Here is a 27,514-nt window from a genome sequence, read left to right on the forward strand (position 1 = left end):
ATTTCCTTTATTGAGAATTATCCTTTTTTATCTATATACTTTGGGTTATTTGTTTTACTGATAACTGGATTTTGAGTTCCTTATATATTTTGGATATTCATCCTTTATCAGACGTGTAGTTGCTAAAAATCTTTCCCCATTCTGTGAGCTGCTGTTTTGTGTGATTGACAGTGTCCTTTGCTTACAGAAGCTTCTCAGTTTCATGAGGTCCCATTTATTAGTTGTTGATCTTAGTGCCTGCACTATTGGTATTCTGTTCAGAAAGTCATCTCCTGTGCCAATGTATTCAAGTCTATTCCCTACTTTCTCTTCTATCAGTTTCAGTGTAACTGGTTTCATGTCGAGGTCTTTGCTCTGCTTAGACTTGAGTTTTGGGAAAGGTGATAAGTATGAATCTGTTTGCATTCTTCTACATGCTGACATCCAGTTTGACCAGCACCATTTGTTGAAGATGCTGGTTTTTTTTTCCAGTGTGTATTTCTGGCCTCTTTATAAAAAATCAGTTGTCCATATGCGAGTGGATTTATGTCTGGATCTTCAATTCAATTCAATTCCATCGATTAACATGTCTGTTTTTATGACAGTACTATGCAGTTTTTATTACTATAGCTCTGTAGTACAACTTGAAATAGGCAATGGTGAGACTTGCAGCAGTCCTTTTATTGTTCAGGATAGTTTTAGCTACCCTGGATATTTTGTTTTCCCATATGAAGTTGAGAATTGTCCTTTGCAGATCTATGAAAAATAGTGTTGGAATTTACATGGGGATTGCATTGAATCTGTAGATTGCTTTTGGTAGGATGGCCATTTTTTTATTAATCCTACCGAACCATGAGCATGTGAGATCTTTCCATCTTCTGGTATCTTCTTCAATTTCTTTCTTCAAATACTTGAAGTTTTTATCATACAAGTCTTTCACTTGCTTGGTTAGATTTACCACAAGATATTTTATATTATTTAAGGCTACTGTGAAAGGTGCTGTTTTCCTTATTTCTTTCTCAGTCTGTTTGTGATCTGTATATAGGAAGGCTACTGATTTTCATGAGTTAATCAATCTTGTATCCATCCACTTTGCTGAAGGTGTCTGTCAGCTGTAGGAGTTCCCTGGTAGAATTTATAGGGCCACTTATGTATACTATCATATATCTTCAAATAAGGATATCTTTACTTCTTTCTTTCTAATTTGTATCCCCTTAATCTCCTTCAGTTGTCTTATTGCAATAGCTAAGCCTTCTGGAACTCGATTGAATAGATATGGAGAGAGTGAACAATCTTGTCTTGTTCCTGATTTTAGTGAAATTGCTTTAAGCTTCCCTCCATTTAAATTTATGTTGACTATAAGCTTGCACTACATTGCCTTTATTATGTTTAGATATATCCCTTATCTCCCTAATCACTCCAGGACTTTCATCATGAATGGTGTTAGATTTTTGTCAAAGATCTTTCCTTCCTCTAGTGAGATGATCATGTGTTTTTTTTCTTTCAGTTTGTTTATATGGTAGGTTTTATTTTTGATTTTCATATATTAAACCATCTCTGCATCTCTGAGATGAAGTCTACTTGCTCATTTTGTATGATCTTTTTGATGTGTTCTTAGATTTAGTTTATAAGTATTTTATTGAGTATTTTTTAAATCTATGTTCATAAGGGAAATTGTTCTGTAATTCTCTTTCTTTGTTGAGTTTTTATGTGGTGTTGATATAAGGGTGACTGTGGCCTTATAAAATAGCAATGTTCCTTTTGTTTTTATTTTGTTGAATAATTTGAGGAGTATTGGTGTTAATTCTTCTTTGAAAGTCTAGTAGGTTTCTGTGCTAAAACTTTCTGTTCCTGGGCTTTTGTTTTTTTGGGAGACTTTTAATTATTGCTTCTATTTCACCACAAGTCATAGATCTATTTAAATTGTTTATCTGATCTTGATTCAACTTTTTAAGGTTAGCTATTAAGGAAATTATCCAATTCTTTTAGATTTTCCAGTTTGGTGGAGTATAGGTTTTTGAAGTATATATTATGAGACTCTGAATGTCCTCAGTGTCTGTTGTTTTGTCTCCCACTTGTATATGACTTTGTTAATTTGTATAGTCTCTATTTGTGTGTTAGTTAGTTTGGGTAATGGTTTGTCTATCTTGTTGATTTTGTCAAAGAACCAACTCTTTGTTTCATTGATTCTTTTTGTATTTTTCTCTTTGTTTCTATTTTATTGATCTCAGCCTTGAGTTTGATTATTTCTTGCCACCTGCTCATCTTGATTATGATTACTTATTTTTGTTCTAGAGTTTGTAGGTGTGCTGTTAAGTTGCTTTTACTAGATCTTTCATTTCTTTATGTAGGCATGTACTGCTATGAACTTTCCTATTAGCAGTGCTTTCACTGTGTCCCATAAGTTTGGGTGTACCATGTATTCATTATTGTTGGATTCTAGGAACTCTTTAATTTCTTTATTTATTTCTGTCTTGGCCCATTTTTTATTCAGCAGAGAGTTGTTCAGTTTCCATGAATTTGTATGCTTTCTGTTTTTTCTGTTGTTGAAATACAGCTTTAATCCATAGTAGTCTGATAGGATGCACAGTGTTCTTTTAGTTTTCTTGTATCTGTTGAGCCTTGCTTCATATCTAAGTATGCAGTCAGTTTTAGAGAAAGTTCCATGAGGTGCTGAGAAGAAGGTATATTCTTTTGTGTTTGTGTAAAATGTTCTGTAAATACCTGCTAGGTCCATTTGGTTTATAACATCTGTTAGTTCCAGTATTTTTCTGTTTAATTTTTGTCAGGATTACCTGTCCATTGGTGAGAGTGGGCACTGAAGTCTCCCACTATCAGTGTATGATTGTTGGTGTGTGATTTAAACTGTAGTAGTAATTCTTTTACAAATGTGGTTGCCCTTGAATTTTGGGTATAGATGTTAAGAATTGAAATGTCATCTTGATGGATTTTTTTTCCTTTGATGTGTATGTAGTATCTTCCCTATCTCTTTGGCTTAGTTTTGGTTCGAGGTCTATTTTGTTAGATATTAAAATGGCTATACCAGCTTGCTTCTTGCATCTAGTTGATCAGAATATCTTTTTCCAACCCTTTACCCTGAGGTAATATCTATCCTTGATGTTGAGGTGTGTTTCTTGGATCCAGCAAAAGGATGGATCCTGTTTTTTCATTCATTCTGTTAGTGTCTTTTAATTGGGGGACTGAGACCATTGATAGTGACAGAAATCAATGGTCAAGGATTGTTGATTCCTGTATTTTATTGTTGTTGTTGGTGGTGGTGATGGTGATAGTGGTGTCTGTGTGTGTGTTTCCCTTCTTCTGATTTTGCTGGTGTGAGATTATTAATTTTTTCTGTTTCTATGGGTGTAGTTAGGTTGGAGTTTTCTTTCTAGCACCTTCTCTAGGGCTGAATTTGTGAATGATATTTATTAAATTAGGCATTATCATGGAATAGCTTATTCTCTCCATCTATGGTAATTGTAAATTTTGCTGGATATAGTAGTCTTTTCTGGCATTTAATTTCTCAGTGGAGACTCTAAAACCCAGAAGTGCCTGGACAGATATGCTGCAGACATTTTTATTTTAACTAAATGAATTACATAATTAAAAAAAAAACTTGCCAGGTGGTGGTGGCACATACCTTTAACCCCAGCACTGGGGAGGCAGAGGCAGGTGGATCTTTGTGAGTTCGAGGCCAGCATGGTCTACAGTGTGAGATCCAGGACAAGCACAAAGCTACACAGAGAAAACCTGTCTCAAAAAAAAAAAAACAAAAAAAACAAAAAAAACCTTGAGCCTATAAAAAAATAATAGCATAAAACTACTCTATTTTGTCCTTTAAAAATAACAGATATCAGAGGAAGTATTATAGGTTCTGTATAAATGCTAACAAAAGGAAGGCCATTTGACCCTCATAGTTTTTAAATAGTAGTAGCTGAACTTTTCAAATATATCATTGCACTCAACATCATGTAGAAAACAACTGAAAATACAAAGTATTTAAGTATATCTGGAGTACCAGAACACCTTGAAACTGGGAGTGCAAGACAACTGTTTGAATTTGTTCCATGTTTCCTGCAAGGATTTGATAGGTCATTGCAGGGACAGTGTATCTTGCTCCATGACATCTTGTATCTCATCCTGGCAGACTTGAACAGCCATAGGTGAGCTAAATATTGGATATCTTTTAACTTACATGTCTATGCTTGGACTATAAAAGCACAATGTATGCTTGTGAGAGGGGACCATTAGTTCTTCTGCCCGTGATTTGTAGATGTGGCTCAGGCTTCCTTAATACACGTTGGCTTTAGGTGGTTGAATTTCATTTGTTGGGCTTCAAAGGAAAGAGTACTCTTAAGGCAGGGTGCAAGCTCAGTGATCTTTGTACCTTTTCTTCAGAAGTCTCAGAACACCATGTCTACAGTATTTCATTCATCAAAGCAATCAATACCCACTACAAACTTGGGCCAGGGAGCAAAGACTTCAGTGACACTCCCCAGGATGGATGGCAAAGAATGTGTGACCATATTTTAAAACAAATATTACAAAATAAAGCAAAAAAGAAAACCTCAACAAACCAAACAATTATATATGATCACATTTCAACATGAGAGACTGAATGAAGCCCAAGATCCAGATTCTCTGCCAGTATTTGCAATTTGCCTTTAGCTGATTATGTATCTTCCCCATATCATGCTTTCTTTTTGTTAAAATAAACACTTTATGTTTAAAAAAATAATCTAAGATGCTTTGACAAATGAGGATATGAATAAAATTATTTGATTTTGTTTACCTGATGATGTATGATTACATTTGGAAATTAGATTGTAGATTATGAAACACTGGAAGGTTGTTCATGTTATCAAAATACCACTCATTTATCACTGAATGCATGAAAATTGATGATCAGAACAAGGTGAATGAATATTACTTTGTTTTTGATGACTTGAGAGAATTTAAAAAAAATTTTAATTTAATTTTGTTTTTTTTACTACATCAGAATTATAACGGCCACTTCTGAGAATTACATGAGTGAGTGGCCTAAATTGGTTTGAGTTGGGAAAAAGGTAAAGGTGAATATTTTTGTATCTCAGTAGTCAGGTCATGGATTAACTTATAGAGGAATCTTGTTTCTTCTCCTTCCATGAGACAAATTATTGTTCATGGACAGAAAGCTCCTGGAACTTTGAGACATGGACGTGTTTGCTGCTGTCATGTACTTTGTTGAAACAAGTATGTGAAGTGCTGCATATGTAATTGGAAATGTTTTATATTAGTCGCTAGTGGCCCTGGAAGCCTTCTAACTAATCACCCCAGGCCCGCGCATTTTCACATCCCAAGATCTAAATGGAGCTCAATGAGGGAAATTGATGAGAAGCCTGACATTTAATGAGACATAAAAGCTTTTGACTGTGACCTTGAGCTGTGATTCGGTATTTATGATGTGAAATGACTTGCCTTCTTCTAAGTGGAGAAACATCTGGCCTGTGTAGAAAGGATTTTCATTTCGAAATGAGAAATGTAAAAAAAAAAAAAAAGAAAGAAAGAAAAGAAACTCTATATAAAATCAAGTGTATGCTGCAAAGTCTAAGGCAGTAGGTGAAAGTTCACAGGACACATGAAGGTGGCCCCCCACCAAGGTAGGCAGTTGCTGTGCTGATGTGAAAGAGCGTGGAGAAAACAAGTTTCCCAAGCTGCACAAACATTTGTACCCCCATGAGAGTGTGAGAAAGTGCATTTCATGTTGTGATTGATAGAGGGGCTTTGCTGGCCCACTCTGAACTCTCAGCAGAGCTTCGGAGTGCTCTGAGGGGCTGTCTGCTTTTGTGTGTCAGAAACTCTATTTTGTTAGAAAACAGTAAAGAACACTGTTTGCACTCCTTTGTTCTCAGAGGGTACCTATAGTTTATGGGAATTAAGCAACGTAGGGAAAAATCCCAAACTTATACATCTTACAGCAAATGCTCAGCTTTACTTGGAAATTGGCCATTGTTGTCTTTCTTTCTCTTTGTCCCTGATCTCTTCCTTCAGCATTATTTTTTCTTCTTCCTTTCCTTCTCCTTGTCTTACTCTTCTTTCTCCTTTTACTTAGGGATGACATAGTCTGAACTACTTAGAAATATACATGTGATTAAATATGCAGATCCTGACAAGACTGTTTTGTTTTGATTTTTTAGACAGGGTCTCAATGTGTGCTCATACCTGGCTCTGAATTTACAGAGATCCTCCTGCCTCTTCCTCCCAAGGGCTGTTGCTGAAAACCTTTTTATGCTGATATGTTACTTAGAGAAAATAAAAGGGAATGAAATGAAGGCAAGTCCAAAGCACTATATAATACATTCACTGGAAAGCAGTGAGTTCTGCATGATGCAGAAGTTTCCAGTTAAGCAAAAGTTCTTGAGATGCACTGAAGTTGTATGATCTAAGGAGCATAAAGTTTCTATTTATGAAAATTTAAATTCCATGTCAGCTAGGTTAAGTATAATTAAAGGTGTCAAACAGTGACAAGACCAAACCAGCCCAAATCCCAGCATGGATGGGGAAGAGTTATGAAGTCCCATCCCTTCTAGAGGAGCTATTGGGAATTGGTGGCTATGGGGTAAAGGGGTCAGAGTTCTTTAGGGGTCCCCAGTTGGCTACCCATGGCCCTACACCCACATACATGTTGACAATACTAAATAGAGTCAGTGGGTTAAAAATAGCACATGAAAAAATGAGAGGGAAAAATGATGGGTGGGTGGATATGAGTGGTAATATGTTTTGGATGTGCCCAAAACATATTAAATGCATAGGTAAATTTTTCAAATATTAAAAAAAAACCCTTCTTTAAAAATATGCATACATGTACTTCCCAAACATACTAAGTAAATATCAAAGCAAATAGGAAAATTTTTGAAATTTATACATGAAAGATGATGATTCTAAAGCTCATTGCACTAATAAATAAACAAACAAACAAACAAACAAATAAATGTTGCTCCAGCCATAGCTCTGAGAAATACTCAAACTGGGGCATCATATCTGCTCTTTTTACATTCATATTCTTTTGTTTTGGTGTAACTTTTTTTTGAGACAGGCTTTCTCTGTAAAGTCATGACTATCATGAAACTCATTCTGTAGACCAGGCTGACCTGGAACTCATAGGGGTCTTCCTACCACTGCCTCTGGAGTGCTGAGATTAAAGGTGTGCTCCACCACCGCCCAGCTTGAGTTTATATTCTGTATTTTGTTTTTTGTGTATGTGTTCAGAAACAAGTAATTAATTTTTTTTAAATAACAGCCAAGTAAACACTGCTGTTTTCAGGGATGCCTTCCCTCACATTGTGCCAGCCATACAGAAACTTTTCCTGATTTCTAAATGCACTTTGAAAATATTCTGTATAACAGCCACGTTTTTATTGGAAAACAAGGGCATTATGCAGGTACTGAAGATTCACAAATATTTTACTTTTTTCACACATTCTAGATAAGAACACCGATTTCTTTTTCTTAATATTTTTAGGGAGACTTATTTTATCTGATAACAATAATTAAAGAATAAATGATATCAAAATAATAACAATCATTTATTTTGGAGTTGGTTTAATATTTATATTTATCTATAACTTCATATATATTAAAACATATATATATATATACATTATATATCTAAAACCCTTTCACAATAATTACTGAATGCCATACATATTTTATTATAATGTTTATAGTTTATTTTTATTTAATACAATTAGAAAGAATACCAATGTACAGCCTTGGAAAGCTTCATTTACTTTAGTTGAATGAACGAATGTCCTATTTGCTTAACACTTGGAATAAATGTTCATCATTGATGCTTATGTTAGTCTGTGAGAGTTCAAATCCTGGTTTCACCACCCACTAACATCATAGGTTTGAAAAGGTAGTGTCATCATCCCAAACTAATGGTTCCCAACCATTGAAATGAAAAACCATCAACAATAATATTCCCATCTCACAAGGCCATGTATGTACTTTTTTGAGGATTAAATAGATTAATTTTTGTAAAACTGTAGTTCAGTGAGTGTCACTTTGTCAGGGCATCACTTAACCATCCCATTCATCAGCATCATTTTTATATCTCTGAGAGAGCCATACTGATGGACATGAGAGTATTTTCAAAGTTTTCTGCCATAAATATTTACTCCTCAGTTGATCCTCCATATTTTATACATTCTTTACCCAAAACTGACTAATAGGACATATTATTAAAAATTTAGCCTTTATCAGCCTAATAGGTGAAAAATGATGCCTTAGCAATTTCTCACCAATAGAAACAGTATGTCTTAGTGCTAAAAAATAATATTTTATGTTTTATACGCTTGAAATTCACAAATATTATTTTAATTGAATTCCTTGTACAAGCAAAAGCACAAAAGCGATAATGTTTAAATAAATTCTGTATCACATATCAAACATAAAGAATACGTTGTACACACATTCCTGCCATAGATTTTTTGCTTCAGAAAGAAACCTAAAACTTGAAGGTAAATATTCTCATCCTTTAGGTACAAACATTTTTTTAACTTCAAGTTAAATTAATTTTCCCAATATATGTACTACCTTTAGAGAGGAAGTTCATCTTTATATATCTTGTTTATTTTTTTGTACGTGTATGTGTGTATCTGTCCCTCTGCCCTGCATGTGGTTTAGCTCTACAATCATAGAGCATATGTGCATAAAACTGATTACTATTCTGGTGCTTTACATTGGACCTTGCAAATGATTTCCCTATAACGTTTAAGCAATCTACCATTAATACATTAACCTCAAAGCTATCAGGATGAAATTGCAAATCATACCAAGCTACCAGTTCTAGTCCGACCATTCAGCTGATGCAGGAGTCTTTCTCCACATCCCAGACAGACAGACCTGTTCCTGCACCTTCAGAGACAGAGTGAAGAGTTCACACACTACTTCACTGCATTTCAGGCAATTCTAGATGTTAGGGGTTAATTTTATGCAGGATTAAAAAGACACTCCTCCCATGACATTTTCTGATACAGGTTCTACATTCACACAGTGAATCACAATTTCCCTGTCTATCACACATGATAAACCTTCGAATGTTCCAGGAAAACAGCTTTTTAAAGTCTTCTCTTTTACTGTTAGGTACTTGAGTTACCTTTCTCAACCCCTCGTTCAGCTCTGGGAGCCATCAGCACCCTGGTCACACCTCTTCGGATGAACTCTAATTTGTCAACCACCCTCTTAAATGGTGGTGTCAGGAACTGATCATGGGGTGCTGGATGTGCTCTGACTAGCTACGAGTGCAGGTGCATCTCCGCTTCCTTAAGCCTGTGTACTTGCTATCTTTTTAATTCAAGGGTTATGCGGCTTGCCCACAGATCATACCATACTGCAGATGTATTTACAACTTATAAAATATGTATTGGGTACTGAGATTTACATTATTATCCTACCACATAGAAACTGGCGAAACAGAATAGCATAAAGTTGATTTATATGTGTGAATATCTTGCTTTTTATGCTCTCTCCATATATAATACATTAAAATGATAGATGGTTATGAATGCTATTAAAACTCAGCAGATATTTATGCAGGGTCTACTGTCTTTGAAATATTTTAGCAAAGAACCACAGGGAAACATCAAGACATGTGTAAGAGCTGAGTCCTCCATCACTATGATCTCCCAGAAATCCTATGATTTTCTTAAAGCATTTAGAATCATGAAATAAATATTTTTGCCACTAGGGCTTAAGTGAGGGCTCTTTGTAGAATTTTAATTTGGAAGATGATACTTACTACAATGGTATGGTAAAAAATATTCATTTACTATGTGCATGGTGCCAAGTGAAGGACTTTATGTGTATTTTCTCATTTTTTTTTATCAAAATGAGCTTTTAAGAGAGGGACAATTCAGGTCATGTTAGTGAAAAATAACGGAACTACTTACTAAAGGCATAAATAACCTTCCCAAGAGTCACACATCACATATAGGCAGAGTATGAATCCCAAACTGGAAAGCTAAAACTCCAGGAATGAGCTTCACCTCTGTGTGATTTATATAAGACTCTAATATTAATAGACATATCAGACCACTGACACAAGTCCTCCCGTTTATTCTGGAAGAAGGCACTTGAATGTCTTTTATTGGCCTGTTGATTCTTCTCTGGAGTATGACTTAGTACCCTTTGAACTTCTAGGATTCTTATCTTCTAAAATTCACAACCAACTTCTACTGCCTCAATAAAGAACCCCCTGCAGCATCCATGAACAAAGGAGAAGAAGAAATGAAATGGTAGCAGATCAGTGACATCTAGAATCTAATCAAAATACTTCGTCTGGTAGTCTCACTTCTGCTTTTGCAAAAAAAAAAAAATATGAACTGCTATTTCAAAACACCTTCATCTGAATAATGTAAACCAAAATTAACTGAAAGACATCATGACAAACCGTGCTCAAAGGGTTACCAAAAGGTGCTAGCATTGTGGGTCCCTACAGAAGAGAAAAAAAGTCTTCACTCTTGTTTCTCTTCTGGTAATAAAGCAAGGGATAGCTGAAAGATAGCCACACACTGTCAAAGGTAATAAATATCCTCATGAGACAAAATTCCCTAAACAGTGAGAGAGGGAGATTAAAGTTCTCCTTTGAAAGAATAGTCCCTCTCTCTCTCTCTCTCTCTCTCTCTCTCTCTCTCTCTCTCTCTCTCTCTCCACAATATTTCCATAACATTTTTAAAGGATTGTACATCTTGTTATTACTCATTTGTCATTTATGTTACAGTAAGTCTATTTATTTTTAACTTAATGGAACTTGGATTAAAATGCACCCTGTTGTTTTAACCAGCGTCAGTGTTGTGTGTCATGAGCACACAGTTACAATTTTCTTGGCAGAGATCTTGAAAAAAAATTTAAAACCCTAGTCAGGAAAAAAAAAACTATGTATATATAAAACTATATTTTATGGTTTATTTGATTAGATCAATGTTTAATTATGTATTACATGTATTTTGTACAGGATTTTTGCATATAAATTAATCTAGCCCATAGCAAGCGTGCCAGTGGAATGTTCCATCCAAACTTAAGTAGACGGAAAGTGAACAGCTGTTGCAAAGACCTTGCTTTGAGTCTGAGCCACAGAGCACAGAATGGTTCTGTGAAGTTGGCTGCTATGCCTGCAGTTGTTAAGATTCTGCTCAGCCCAAGATCTTATCAGTGTGTGACACAAAATAAGGATAGTTCTCTGAATCAGGGAACTTTAATGGAAGAATAAGTATTAATTTACTGTACAGGATGCTCTCTTTTATTTTAACTATTGCTCATCTTCTAGACAGTGTACAAGTAATATGTTCACAGGTCATAGATATTTTTCAAGAGTCCTCAATTAAGTCTATATATGAGGAAAAGAAATGCTAATCTGTTTGTTGTACATTAAAATATATCTACTGGTTTGCTTCTTACAGGAGAACCACTGATAGTATGATTTTCAATTATAGCCAAAAGTATTGTGATTTGGCAAATTTTTTTGGGGGGGGGTTTCGAGACAGGGTTTCTCTGTGTAGCTTTGCGCCTTTCCTGGAACTCGCTTTGGAGACCAGGCTGGCCTCGAACTCACAGAGATCCACCTGCCTCTGCCTCCCGAGTGCTGGGATTAAAGGCGTGTGCCACCACCGCCTGGCAGCAAAATTTTTATAACCCCATTTGAGTTGAATTATAGATGAGTATATGAACATTATAATTTGGTCTTGGTTGTGACTTGAAACAGAAAATGTATTGAAGAATGTGTGCATATAGGATCATAAATTCACACATATGTCCATGAGACACTCACACTATCCTTTCAGTCCTTCTTTCACAATAAATGTCTCTCACAATTATTTTCTCCTCCTTGCCAATCAAAACATGAAATTGAGTGTCTCTTATAATTATCAGAATGGAACATTGAATAGAGTACAATCAGTAAAAGTCTGGTGAAATACGGTGAATTTCAAGCAGAATAAATTTAGTGTGGTGAGCCTGTGTACTGCAGGAATCTGGTGATTCCCTCACTGATGGTCACATTGAGGATCTGACATTGGTCATCAGCCCTAGAGCTCTGTTCTTGATCTGGTCACAGACGGCGTGTTCATCACTACGTCGTACTTCCGGTTGTAGTGGTGATGTTGAAAGGGGAGATCCCGAAGTTAGAATTTGCCTCTTCCAATTCTAATAAATGAAATGACTAGAGATACCATGAAAGAAAATACTGTGAAAACTCGGTGTTGTTTATGAAAAATTAAATGAAAATAAGAAAATCAAATGGATCAAAAGATTGAAGAAAAGAAATAGAGAGGGAGGAAAAACAGGCAGGTAGAAAACAAGGGAGGATGAATCCATTTCTGCAGTCAGGAAGAACACAACCTCCAATCTTCTTTAAAATAATACCTATTAAGCCTTAAAAACATTATACAATGTATTTTGATCACATTCATCTCCCAGCACTTCAGAAGATACCCTCACTTCCCTAGACACAATTCTGTGTCCTTTTTGACGGGAGGAGGGGAACCATGAGTCCAGTTTGTGTTGGCTAAATACACCTGGGTACTGGGAGCTGCCCTAGAATGTGGTCAATATACAACCAATCAATGGCACCCTTAAAGAAAACTAATTGTCGCTCTACCAACAGACACTAACTGCCAAAGGTTCCTCAGCTAGAAATAGGACCTGGTTCTCACATCACCACCTTGATGCTGAGGATTTTATCTGGCTTCAGCTTGCGTAGGTCTTGTACATCTTGTCACAACTGTTGTAAATTTGTATGTGCAAGTGCCCTGTTCTCTCAGAACACACTATTTCCTTGAAGTCATCCACCACATCTGGTTTTTAAAATGTTTCTGCCTCCTCTTCCATACTGATCTCTGAGCTTTGGGGAAAGGGGTATGATATAGATGTCCCATTCAGAGCTGAATAGTCTGTAGTTTCTTACTCTGTGTGTTGACTAGTTGTGGGGTCTTTGTGTTAACTATGATCTTCTGTGGGGGAGGAGGCTTCTCTAATGAGGTTTGAGAGATGCGCTAACCTATCAGTATAGAGATATGTCATTAGGAGTTGTTTTAATACTATGCCCATTTAGCAGAATAATAGTAGTGGCTTCTACCATATGGCCTATGACCTATCTAGTTTCATGTTCTTAGTCCAGATAATAGTCTGGGATCCCAGGTCTGGGATCCATTACATTAAATGGGCCTTAAATACAATGAGAAAGTGATTGGTTACTCCCATAGTAATCTCTACCAGCTACACACCTAATGAATGGTTAGTGTTTAGTCTAGATTATACAGAGAACTGGAAACACTAAGCATCATGAAACAAAAAAGCATCTCAATTAAAAAAATGGGGGCAAAGCATAAATACAGAGTTCTCAAAAAACAAAATGCAAATAGCTGGAAAAAATGCTTAAGAATTTTCAGCATTTCTTTTTATGTGTGTGTTTTAAGAAACTTTAACACTTGCAAAGGCCTTTAGTGTCAATTATTCCCCCACATTTTTCCTCCTCTACCTGCTCTTCCTCCTCCACCCCATTTTGCTTGTCCTTCCTGTTACATTAGCACCCCTTTTATATCACTCCATTCTATCTCCCCTCCTTTGAAAGCCCACTTTACTCCCCATGACCTCTTACTATTTTATAACTTTTTAAGTATTCCAAATGAATAACACATATCTGAAGATTCAAAGCTACCAGTCATATATTGAAGAAAACAGATGATATTTGTTTTCTGTGTCTGGGTTACTTCACTCAGAGTAATTATTTCTGGTTTCATTCATCTACCTACCAGTTTTATAATTTTATTTTCATAAGAGCAGAATAATATTTACAAAGTGATAGATATCTAGGTTATTATCTGTTTAGGAGATATTGTGAATAGATCAGCAATAAACATGGATGAGCCAATATCTCCACAGTAGGATATAAATGCTTTGAGTAGATGCCCCAGAGCAGTATAGCGTGGACCATGGTAGATATATTTATAGCTTTGTTAAGCCTTTTAGCACTGTAGAAACATCCCAAGATATATCCATACACATATACAAATGAATTTATATGGAGTTATCATGTAACAGGATAACAATGTTCCTACTACACACTGCATGTTAGAAATAAAACCTCCAGCACTGGGACATCTTTTTGAGTTGATGGCCAGTAGTGTCCTACACTCTCCTAATCACTACATGCTATTGCCGTTTCACTTAGTTATACTCCTGCACTTGATGGTAAGACTCTTTTGCTGAAGACACCATAACTTGAATCACAAACATGAAGAAATCCAGCTGGTACTGACTTGGATCATGCTTACTGGCTAGCTCTCATAGTTTTAGAACAGTGCTATGTAGGCTGCCAGAGGAGGAAAGTGATCATCACTCTTACCTAGCTTAAAACTCTATGAGATACAGCTATGTCTGGAAATGCCCATTGATGCAATAATGGTCTGAATGCTGTAGATCCAGCCTGCTTCTTATAGAAACTCTATACCACGTGGTCTCTTGCATTCTAAACCAATGGTCCTCAAATGTATCATCATCTCTTTTTGGCAACCCTAACTCCTAGCCAATTTTCTATATGCTGAAAGGGAATGTGTTCTTAATTCTCCTTTGTTGATCCTGCATCTTCTATTACTTAATACCATCTGCCTTATTTTGTTCTAATACTTTACAATCCCTGAAAAAGCAGTGCATCTTCGTCTATGTCATAAACACAAAAGACCACAATGGGACCTTGCAGCACAGTGAATAGACTGAACACATGCACTGTAAATATGTGTATATGAGGAAGGAATAACTTTTCAGAATTTTAGTTGCTAAGTCTTCAGAATCTAGAAATGGTGAAAAGGAAGTAAAAATACCATTTATTAACAAGCAAAATCCATGCACAATTATCACAAAAAAGAAGAAGGAATCTGAACCAGGTCAAAGCTGCTTGGCTGATCACAGTGACTGCTCATTCCTCATTCCAAAAGGGCTGTGCATCCCTTGACCCCACCTTATATTTGGATCACATCCAATTCCAAAGAAATCCCTGACTCTTGGACCCAAATGCTCTTTTCAATTGGCTAGTAGTCAGGTGACAAAATTCCCATAACATTTGCCCCTTTTTGTCTGACTAAGAAGGAATGGTTCTAATCCTAACAAAATAAAACTATATACAATAAGATTTATTGTCAAGTATTGTTGAGAAGAAAGAAAAGGTAATAACCTAAACAAAAATACCACTCTTGGGCATATACCCAAAGAATGCTCAATCATACCACAAAGGCACTTGCTCAGCTATGTTCATATCAGCATTGTTTGTAATAGCCAGAACCTGGAAACAACCTAGATGCCCTTCATCTGAAGAATGGATAAATAAAATGTGGTACATATACACAATGGTGTACTACTCAGCAGAGAAAAACAATGACATCATGAGGTTTGCAGGCAAATGGGTGGATCTGGAAAAAATCATCTTGAGTGAGGTAACCCAGACTCAGAAAGACGAACATGGCATGTACTCACTCATAGGAGGATACTAGATGAAAAACAAAGATGACTAGACTGATACTCACAACTCCAGGGAGGCTACCTAGAAAACAGGACCCCAAGAAAGACACAGGAATCGACCAATGACAGAGAAATGGATGAAATCTACATGAACAACATGGACATGAGTAGGGGTAATGAAGAGCAAGGGTCGAGGGAAAGAGAGCTTAGGGGAGTGGGAGATCCCAGCTGGATCAAGAACAGAGAGGGAAAACAAGGAATAAAAGACCATGATAAATGAAGACCACATGAGAATAGGAAGAATCAAAGTGCTGGAGAGGTCCACAGAAATCCACAAAGATACCCCCACAATAGACTACTGGCAATGGTGGAGAGACAGCCCGAACTGACCTACTCTGGTGATAGGATGGCCAAACACCCTAATTGTTGTGCTAGAGACCCCATCCAATGACTGAGGGAACCAGATGCAGAGATCCACCGCCAGCCCCAGGTGGAGCTCCAGGAGTCCAATTGGCAAGAAAGAGGAGGGTTTGTATGAGTGAGAATTGTTGAGACCAAGGTTAGATAAAGCACAGGGACAAATAACCAAACGAATGGATACACATACCCTATGAACCAATAGCTGAGGAGCCCCCAACTGAATCAGGCCCTCTGGATAAGTGAGACAGTTGATTAGCTTGATCTGTTTGGGAGGCATCCAGGCAGTGGGACTGGGTCCTGTACTCAGTGCATGAGTTGGCTGTTAGAAACATGGGGCTTATACAGGGACACTTGGCTCAGCCTGGGGAGGAGGGGACTGGACCTGCCTGGACTGAATCTACCAGGTTGAACTCAATCCTCAGGGGAGTCTTTGCCCTGGAGGAGATGGAAATGGGGCATGGGCTGGGGGAAAGGCGGGGGAGGGGGGAGAACAAGGGAATCTGTGGCTGATATGTAAAATTAAATTAAATATAGAATAAAAAAGCAACAACAAAACAAAACAAAAAAAATGAAGCTACATACAACAAGAACAATTATCAAGTAAGAAATAAATTCTAAATGGCCAGACCATAAGTAAATTGACAAATTTATAGAGCTTATTCCAAAAGCTGTTCTTTCCTGAAGAATCCAAAGTTTTGTAACTAATATGTCTTTAGCTAAGATTAAGAACTGTAACTGAGCCGGGCGGTGGTAGCGCACGCCTTTAATCCCAGCACTCGGGAGGCAGAGCCAGGTGGATCTCTGTGAGTTCGAGGCCAGCCTGGACTACCAAGTGAGTCCCAGGAAAGGCGCAAAGCTACCCAGAGAAACCCTGTTTCGAAAAACCAAAAAAAAAAAAAAAAAAAAAAAAAAAAAAAAAAAAAAAAGAACTGTAACTGTAACTGTCTGGTCTTTAACTCCATCAAAGACCTGAGAAGGAAAATAATATTACCTGAGTAAGCAGGAAGTGCAAGCAAGCAACTTCCAAAAAATGTAAGAAATGACAAAAACAGCTGGTTTACTGGACAGTCACCCAAGGTTCCTCTGCAATGCTGGAGAATCCATCTTTGGCCTACAGATCTATAATATCTGACAGACCTTGTTCAGAAGCAGGACATTTTGAAGGGCTATTCTACCCTGTCTTGGCAAAGTTTGGAAGTTGCTTTTGTGTTCTCCTCGTCCAGACTGGACAGCATACTTACTGTCAGCAGTTGAGAAAAGGGCAGTTTCTTGCCCTATAGGCCAGCTTGTGCTACAAAGAAAACAAACTCCTTATGGGGTGTCTTCAGTGCCCATCATCCTCTTTAGAAGTAGATTGGTGCCCCCAAAAGCAGACATGTCTCATGTCAAGAAAAGTCTAAATTTTTAAAACATTTTAAATGATATTTTCAGTAGATCTTGAAATGTTTGAACATTGCCTATCTATTTGAAATGAATCTCTATATACTTAGAAAACCTAACTAACATGACTGTAAGTTTGATAATTATTGGTGACTATAAACCTGTATTTCTTTATCATCCTATATTACTTTTAAGGACTACAACTTTGGATTGCATTAATAAACAAACTGTATAGGTATGAGCTATATAGATAATACCTTAAGCAAAATTATAAAGAGATTACAGTATAAGGACAATAACCTGAAATTTGTAACAATATACAAAAATATCTTAAAGGATAGTAGAAACATATATATAGTCTGACAAAAATAACCTTAAATTTGTATCAATATATAAAAATATCTTAAACAGAAGTAGAAACATATATACAGTCCAGCAAAAATAACCTTAAATTTGTGCCGATACAAGAGAATCCATACCAATGTTAATTATTTAACACTGATAATTGCTTTTTTTGGTTTGAAAGTAGATTTAATAATCTACCTTTTCATCCTATCATTCTGCCTTTGTTCTGCATGTGGTACCAAATGGAAGCTGACAGCTATGTTTAATTTATCCAGCTCATTATTACAAAATCTTTTACTCATTTCATTTTACTATATTCCGCTTGAAATATTTGCTCTGGTAAGCAGAGGCAAATATTAGGTTTTACACTCCATTTAGTGGGATAACACTGATGATAATCTGACATCAGAGATCCAAATATTCCTAGCTTATTTCCAGAGAAGAATTTGCTTTCCAGGTGAAGTGTCCTCAATATGTGCCTCATCCCACACTCTCTCAATTCATATTTCCTTAAACTTAGTGGAACACACACAGGCACAACCCCATACCCAATATTTTGTTGGTAAAGTCAGTTTTGTGGATTACATTCAGTCCTTTCCATTCATGAGTGGTGTAGCATGAATCTTAAAAGTTTTTATTAATAAAATCAAACCTGAGGCCAATTATTTGGGTGAACACTGGAAGATCAGAGAGACAGAACAAGCCACAGCTAACCTCACCTGGCCAACTTCTCAGCTGATCTTGTTTGCTCAGACTGGAAGCCTCTGTGTCCTCATATCTAAATGGCTCTCAGCTGAACTGTGCTGCTCAAAAACCTAAAAGCTTACCAGCCAAATGCTTAACCAGCCAAATGCTTCTTGTTCCTGGTCCTCATACCTTATATATCGTTCTGCCTTCTACCATCACTCCCTGGGATTAAAGGCTCACTTTCTGGGATTAAAGGCATGAGTCACCATGCTTGGCTGTATTCTTGAACACATGGATTTCTGACTACCTCTGCCTCCCAAGTGCTGGGATTAAAGGCGTGTGCTACCACTGCCTATCATGTATGTTTAATATTGTGGCTGTTCTGTCTCTGACCCCAGATAAGTTTATTAGGGTGCACAAAATTTTGGGGAACACAATACCACCACAGAGTGGAAAGATCTCTGGCTCTGTTGAACCATGTTTTCATGCTAGGAAAGAGTCACACATTGTATGGAAGCAATGTTACTTACAAGCAAGCCATTTCTTTCCAATGAAGGTAGAATTCAAGCAATACTCATGGGAAAGAGCTGTCTGCAATGTTCTTGTCTTAATGGTGTGAAACTAAAGTCTGGAAAATGTAGGGTTTAATCTTGAACTACATCCTGGAATAGAATGGTGTCTTGCCTTCCAATGGGAAACTCCTTCTCCACTTGGTAGCTGAATCTTTAAAGACTTTATTTTTTAAACTATGTATTTCTTTATATAACTATCTATACTCATTTTATTCTCTCTTCCAAGCCTCTGTATATTGTTATACACACTGAAAACCCGTTAAAGATTTATTCCCTCTGAAAATGTCTTATTGTGACTCTATAGTCCCTCTCTGACCAGGAGAGATTTTTAAATTATTAAACTGCATGGCTAGGATGAAAGTGACAGCCCTGGCTGCTGACTCCACCCCCCTCAGCTTCCCAACATGGCAGAGGTACCAAGGAGAGGCACACTTATCCCACCGACTCCGCGGTCCGTGCTGCCATCACGTAGTGTGCAGCTGGCACATAAACCCTTTTTGACTCTATGAGTAAAGGCTAAATCCAACATGTAGTGGACTGTATAACTTGGAGACACCTCTGTGTACTGGTGGTGGAGTTCACCATGCTGAGCTCAAGCTCAAATACCCAGTGTCTCTGTACCTTGGCATCTCTATATCTCAGCCTGTATGAGACATGAAGTAGGAAGCTGTTCTTAGCTCAATTTTAGAATTTATTTTTAAGTTCTCTCAAGTTTTAGAAAGTCCAGCCAACTCATTGGACAGCCAAACGTAGTCAAAAGTTTTCCCTGGTCCCGCCCGGTCCTGCAATTCTGCAGCTGCTCGGACCTAAGTAAATATACAGAGGCTTGTATTAATTACAAACTGTATGGCCATGGCCTATGGTTTAAACTTCTTGCTAGCTAGCTCTTATAACTAAACTCAGCCCATTTCTATTAATCTATATGTTGCCATGTGTTCCGTGGCTTTACCTGTGTGCTATTACATGCTGCTCCCTGGATGGTGGGATGGCGTCTCCCTAAACTTCCTTTCTCTTTCCTATCTCTCTCCTTGGATTTCCCTGCCTGCCTCATTATCTAATGGGAACCACACATATCCACAACGTACAGAAAGACATCCCCCAGCATACAACTCTGGGCTCAGTTGCATCACCCTAAAATTCACATGCTAAAGTACAAATTCCCATTACCTCAGTCTATGCCTAAGTTCTAAATTGGGATCTTTAATGTCTACCTCCTACTGTATATCTTTATTTATTTAGAAAACACTAAATAATTCAGTTTTCTTTGATATATTAATAAAAATCAGCTGCAGCCTTTTTAGCCTCTTACTGATGTTTAGCTGATTTGAATGAGCTGGCTATGTGAAAAGTTCAATGCTCATTCTAAAAGAGCCAAAACCTTGGTATACAGATTCATCCTCCATTACTTATAATAATGCCAAGTGTTATTGTTCAGACAGATATGTATTATTTTATATATGAAAAGGCATTAGAGTAGCACATTTCTCAGAGGAGCAGCGGAATAAATGTTTTCTGAATTTCAGTCCCTCCAGAGCACCATGTAATGAGCTCTTCTAAGCCAATGCTGAGCTGCAATGTAAAATCCTGTTTAATGAGCCATAGCAAGCTCTGCGTGGCCCCTTTGGGACAATTCCAAGAGATCAGGGTTCTTTCTCCTCCATCCACTGCCTTCCCAGGAAGTGCCTTCTGGTCAAGGTCTGCCATGAAAGGACACCCAGAGAGCCCAGGTCAGAGAAGCTGGACTCTGCATGTCAGCACAAAGCTAACAGCAGAATACAAATCATCAGCTTTGTTCTAAGAATGTCTTTGTTTACAGTGCCAGGGTAGAATTTTTAAGGGGCTCCAACATTTGCATTGATTCTGTCACTCACAGATCAAGTTTTGATTCTTGCCCTATAAAATGGTCTTGTGTTCTAGTAGAAAAATATTTTTTAGAAGGTTAATGTCAATGTCAGAAAATGTAAGCATCAAGCATATGTTAGAAGAAATGAAATTTGCTTAATGAAAAAGGGGTAATAACATTCATCCAAACTATCTTACTTGATTACATAGGCAAAAGTAAACCGTCTCAGGTAGTTCTGATTGAATTTACATGTAAATTTTGCATCTAACCTTTATTTTTCTTTGACCAATAATGTTTCTCAGCTTAGCTCATGGTCTATGTAAAATGCCTTTCAAATGGAAGAATGTCTTTGTTGAATGTATTCAGAACCACAGAGTGTAAGTAAACATGGGGATGGATAGAAACTGTCCAGTTTGACACTGATCCTTCTCTTGGGGGATTCTAAAACTTAAACTATGGACTAAGAAGATGACAGGGAAATCTGTGATTGGTTACATAGAATCTATGCTATTTTATCAAGCCTACATTACTGGGGAAGTAAACAATGAATTTATATTTATCTCAAGCTTGCTGTTGATGGGCAAAGGTTCATATAAAGGTTACTTCTACAGAAATGTCTATCATCTCCACTCCATACTCCGGTTATTGCTGCTGTTTCCAAATATTGCCCTATAGAACAATAAAAGGGTTTTAAAATAGTACATAAAAGATGGTTCAATAAACCATCCCCTATGCTGAAATGATCATGCATCTCTTCTCTTCTAGCTTCCAGCTGTAGGAGGACAATTGACATTTACCATCTCATATGACCTCGAAGAAGAGGAAGAAGACACAGAAAAAATCCTTCAACTGATGATTATCCTACAGGTACAAAAATAAGCATGTCACTGTGCAACCATATGATATCTTCACGTCACCTGAGGAAACTCACACAGTTTTAATTGATTGGTTGACATTGAAACATGTAAAAAAAAAATCCAGAATGGGTTCTGATGACAAAGGAGATCATTTAGAAACATTTTGAAACTGAAAGTTAAAACATGATCATATTTCTGCTCTTATAAGGTTATATGATCCATGTGTTTAGGTCAATACTAATTTAAGTAATACATTATATTGTAGATTTTATGGTTTGATTTTTTTGTTTATGTCTTCAAAGGGAAAGGGGGAAAGTAACTTACTTGTTGAGCCATTGGTAAGCTTTGACTTGAAAATCTTACTTTAGGAAGAAAATATACAAGAGAAACTGCCATTGGGAACTAGAAGACCATGCACAATTCTAAATGCTGGGTGCAGTATCGGGCTTAGAGCCCTGTCTTACTTCTTTGCACTGCCATGGTGGAAAACCCCCCTTGTAGTCACATACATGTACCCATAGGCACACACATGCATGTGTGTTAGTGGTTTTAAATAGAGGGTGCTCATTGAGCTCTAGGCTCTGTTCTTGCCCCAAGTCTTCCTTGCTTATGGGTCAATAACAGAATGGCAGCATTGCTCCCTCAGAATCAGTTTCTTCCAGAACCCAATGTAGTGGTTTAGACTTCATATAAACACAAAACTGCGTGAGTATCTTGGAATTCCTTGAAGATAAAGGGAGTTTTCTTAAGCATGAATGTTGAGAGATGATATATCATTAAAATGTTAAATGAAGAAAGGTGACTTGAATGTCCTAAGTAAACCTAAGTGATTTTTATGATGATGTTTTCCTACTTTGGACATCACTGTGCAGATCTTTCCTTATATAGAAGTCAGAAATATTTTAACTTATATATTAATGAAACTTCCTTGCCTAATGTCCTATAATTCTTATCTCTGCCATAAATACAGGATATTTGCAAGCTCGTAGAAAACTAAACTATTTGTAACCATATATATATATATATATATATATATGTCTGATATCTATTATTTTAGTTGATGGAGAAAGCAAGTTCATGCAAAACTCATAATGGTAGATTTTGTAGTATATGAGATGAAGGCTGATCTTCACATTGGTTTGTCTTTGATTCTTGTACACCAAAAGTATGCTAAATGATGGGGAAAGCCAACCTTAAGTTAAAACCTTCCTGAGGATAATCTGGAATAGAGAATTCAAATTCAAATAACCTTTATAAATTTTGTAACTTTCTTGCAATTTTATCTATGTATATTTTCTTTTTTTGCCTCCCTTTAGGGAAATAACTTGAGAATCAGCACAGCCTATAAGGAGGTGTATTTAGATCCAACTGAAGAACACATTGAGGAGTTACCACTCAAAGAAGAATCCTTTACCATACATGGAACAAACTTACCAGTCAGTAGAAAAGATTTTATGACCGTGCTGGCGAATTTGGACAGAGTCCTCATACAAACCACATACAACTTGGGGATGGATGCCATCTTCAGGTAAGATCTAGAACTCCATCTCCCAATGTTCATATATGTAGCTGGGGCAAACAAAAGTGTGCCAGAAAAGTACATTTTAAAAGGTCTAATTTTGTGTCTTCAAGTAAAAGACAAGCGTAAGTTCTGGTTTCTAGAAGGTAATCTAGAAGGCAACCTTTAAATTTTAAATATTGAGAATAATGTATGGGACTTTTAACACGGAGAATCCTCTGCAATTTTGACAGATCATGTGATAGTGACTTCCTAATGAGAAACAAAAAGACGGTTTCTTTTATGGCAGCTCAGATGGTGAAATGCTGAAGATATGTGATTCCAGGCTGCTCATACTCAGAAAGTGGTTTATAAAATATTTTCTTCTATGAATCAATTAACTTGTTTCTAATAGCATCTAGATTGTAATAAGAAATACAAGCTTATTCATTTACATTATCATGCACCCCTTCATAAAACACTGTGACACTGTAGTAGACACATGGTTTAAAGGAAAGAGTGAGAGATTTTGGAGCTTAAATTAGCTCTGTTGATCTTGGCAAGTGATTGGTATTTGTGGAATCTTGATTTTAAGTGTAATGTGCCCATAATAGTATCTATCTCATCCCACTTTCACCAGGGCTATGGTTAAAATGATGAACTACTTTATCTTGAATATTTTCAAAGGCTAGTTAGTTCCTTCTTATTATCTATATATTGTGCTAATAAAGAGAGAACCCTGACTTGAGCCAAGTTTGATCACAGAGAGAAGTTCCTATGTTTATTATTTTAGAAACAATGATATTTTGTCTCATAAAATTTTTATTTCAGATATATGGGAATATGATTTTCCTCCTTTTCTTAAAAAAAATCCAGATAATAACACAAGATATTATTGCACCTTCGTTCTCAATGAGATGAAGTTAGAAGATCAAGCTTGTTGCTACACTGACAGCTGTTATGGCTTGATTCAGAGCAATATCCCCTGCTCCAGGGCTTTCAGTTGCAGTTTCTACCCCCATTATTTGCTAGTGCTGCAGAGTTTGTCTTTCACTTGTAATATTTCAGCAAAGTACAATCATCATTACCATTTCCCAAAGGAGGGAGCTGCAGGTTCATAAACAAAACCGTTGCCAAACAATATGCCTCTTTTGCATAGGCAATTCTGTTAGAAGCTGGGTTAAAGTGCTATAAAGATGAGATGCCGCACTTAGGAATTAATTATGTTCCTCCCCCCCCCCCGTTTAGTAAATAGAGATTGTCATGATGTTTAAACAGTATAAGGAAATGAGTCCTCCAGCTTTGAAAGTGAACGACAACCAAACTGACAAAAAGTAGCTGGAGGGCCTGTTTATTTTTGTCGCATTGCTTCTCGGGCTAGTTAATTCAAAGACACCCTCCTGATTTATGTCAGACAATTTCAGCGTCTACCCATCTTAAAGTCATTGGTCTCATTTAAATCCTTCTGGGGTTCTCTCTGAACTTATGAATGTGGTCAGGGAGTGTGACTATGTGAACTGACTTAGAAGTGCTCCAAGAGGGTGATTGCTCTCTGCCACCCTTATTACTGAAGTGTTGTGGCCCAAGAGGTGGAGCCAATGTCAGATTGAAGCTCCAGTCCATTCTAGGAGAGGGAAAGTCACCATGAATTCCGAATCAGTTAGCTTTTGATATTTGATTTATCTTTGATCTACCAGTAGATTGTCTTATTTGTGAAACATTTTTTGAATTGATTTCGACTTGTCTTTCACAGTAGGCTTCTGAGTTGGATACCACTTTGTGTGCAAGTACAAGGAAACTGAAGTATCACAACAATGCTTCATATTTAGACTCACTGAAGGGTAGTTATCTCAGCAAAATGGGCTTAGGTTTGCCCAGTTGCATGGTTAGGTGGAATTGGATAGAAAACTGAGCTGTAGGTCAAGGATTTTGACTTCTGTTTCCAACACAGCTATTTAATGGCTGTAAACATGAATATGGCTTTGACCTCTTTGTACTTTAGTCTCTTCATTTCTGAAATAAGGAAGACAATTGCCTTGCCCACTTCAAAAGGTCACTTTGGGAAAAGAATTAGAGAATTGCTGAAACACTTTTCTAACAGAAAATCAGCTCACAAATATGAAGTATTTATATCTGACTGATCTCATTCCATGTGATTATACTTTCTCTAAACATCACTTAAGCTTGGAGACATCTAGAATGTGCTACACTCTGCTATTTCCACAACTGTGAGAATACTTGCTGTCATTCTTATCCAGAATGCTGAAAAACTAAGTATAGCTGACTGATACCCTCTTTATGGCCGTATTTAGTAAAATGAGGAGAAAAAATAATATGCATTATTTTTTAAAGAATGTAACACAAGCGCATGGAACAGTAGGTAAAGTGCTTGTCACAGTAGCCACCAGGACACAGTTTGGATACCTAGCATCCTCATAAATTTCAGATGGACATGGTGAGTTGTCTTAAGAAGTGGAGATGGGATTGGTCCCTAAAACAAGCTAGATTAGCCAAATTTATGACCTTGAGATTCAAGTGAGAGACTTTGACTCACTATATGAAGTGGATATCTGTCCAGGAAGCATCCAATATCAACCTCTGGCTATACATGTATACTCATTCATACATATACTCATATGTACACACACACACACACACACACACACACACACACACACACACACACACACCACAAATAACAAAAATGTAAACAAATTGTCTTCCTTTTGGCCCTACAATAGACATTGTTAAAATTCACCAAATTCTACTCCTTTGGGGATATCACATTTCCCTTGACTCCTGAGGGGGGATGAAGTGGTTTAGCCAATGTAATATGGACCAAAGTAATGAGCTTCTTCCCGGGAAGAGGAACATTGATCTGTCAGTGTGAAACTTCCTAGAGTTTATTCAGCAACCAGAAGATAAACAACCTGGAATTCTGGCAGCACATGGAGGTCAGCACCCTGGTTGTTTTCTTCTTCTAGATCCAGAAGAGAGGTAGACTTTTGGGAATCCTCTCACAGACTTGGATCAGCTACCAGAATTTGGAGTTGCTACTAAGGCAGAATCAAGGTCGTTGTGACTTTATCAAGATAGACTTCATATGCATTCATTATATGCAAACAAATACAGACTCTTTAAAAATATTTTTAAATTCTTGATTATTTTTATTGTGCTAATGTTTGGCCTGTATATCAGTGTGCACTTGCATATCTGGTGCTTTTAGAGGCCAGAATAGAGTTCAGCTGGAGCTGGAGTTACGAACAGTTGTAAGCTATCTTATGGGAACTAGGAATCAAATTTAGGTCCTCTGGAAGGGCAGCCAGTGCTCTTAACTGCTGATCCATCTTTCTAGTACTACTTAGAAATATTTTTATTTGACATATAGCAGTTATACATATTGATGAGGTTCATAAATAATTTCGATTCAAGTATATCATACCCTTTGAACTCACCCTCATATAGAACCTTTTAAAACTGAGATATTTTCGTGTGAATTTAGGAGTTTTGTATTGAATAGAATTTGACAGAGTTTGTACTATAAATTATCTAGGAAAAAACCACATGAGCAAAAGCATCTTTGGTAATAAGAGACATGGAGTCGAAGAGTACATACTTTCTGTCTACATTTGAAATGAGCCATACAGGTGACCATATTTTAAAGAAATATGTTGACAAGGACCCCAGGACTTAAAAAGATTTAAATAACTCACTTTTCATCTTGCTGTTGGTGAGAAGCAGAGCCAGGATTTAAGACTGCAGGCATTTCTTCCCATGGTCTTTAAGTATCTCTCAATGTTCAATTATAAATATTGGACTCATTCAGTCTACAAACACGTACTGAGCATCTTGCATGTGCATTGTCTAAATCTCAGTTATCTGCCATGTAAACTGGCAGAAACAATATCTAAATTTCCAGATTGAAGATGAGGTGAGGGAACAATGCCTATATAGCATCTGATTTACCAGCCTATTTGGGATGCCATGCGGGGCACTGAATTCAAAGAAAGCATAGTCCAGAATGAAGGCAAGATGCATCTATTTACAATAACATAACGGATGCTACAATAAGAGTAAATACTTTGTGCACTTGGAGGACTAAGAAAAAGAGGTGGAATTTTATTTAGCATTTTATGTTTTTAGAAATGCCTGGAGCACCATCACATTCTCTCATTTATTCCTCCTGCTTGACATGGATTAAAATGTTTGGAGAAGGACTGAGGAGAGGTATTACTTAGTAAGAGAACTGCTTGACACATAGCATGAGGACTAAGTTTAGGTCCCCAGCACCTGGGAAAAATACCAGACAGGGCAACTGTCACCTGTAACCCCAGCTCCCTGGAAGTAGAGACAGCTGAGAACCTGTCGCGTTCTGAACAGCCAGCCTAGCAAAATTGATGAGCTCCAGGTTTAGTGCTTGACAAATCATGCTTTAAAAAAT

The 27,514-nt window shown here is 37.0% G+C and overlaps 1 protein-coding gene across 1 annotated transcript in view; it reads left to right on the forward strand.

The window, feature by feature from the left end:
- Positions 1 to 27,514, forward strand: part of Lama2 (laminin subunit alpha 2) — a 571,985-nt gene that overhangs the window by 294,789 nt on the left and 249,682 nt on the right. The window contains exons 13-14 of the mRNA XM_076552567.1: positions 21,484 to 21,585; positions 22,892 to 23,103. Of these exons, the coding sequence (XP_076408682.1) occupies positions 21,484 to 21,585; positions 22,892 to 23,103 (314 nt within the window). The remainder of the gene's footprint in view (positions 1 to 21,483; positions 21,586 to 22,891; positions 23,104 to 27,514) is intronic.

Source organism: Peromyscus maniculatus, chromosome 16, assembly GCF_049852395.1.
Source record: "Peromyscus maniculatus bairdii isolate BWxNUB_F1_BW_parent chromosome 16, HU_Pman_BW_mat_3.1, whole genome shotgun sequence".
NCBI lineage: Eukaryota > Metazoa > Chordata > Mammalia > Rodentia > Cricetidae > Peromyscus > Peromyscus maniculatus.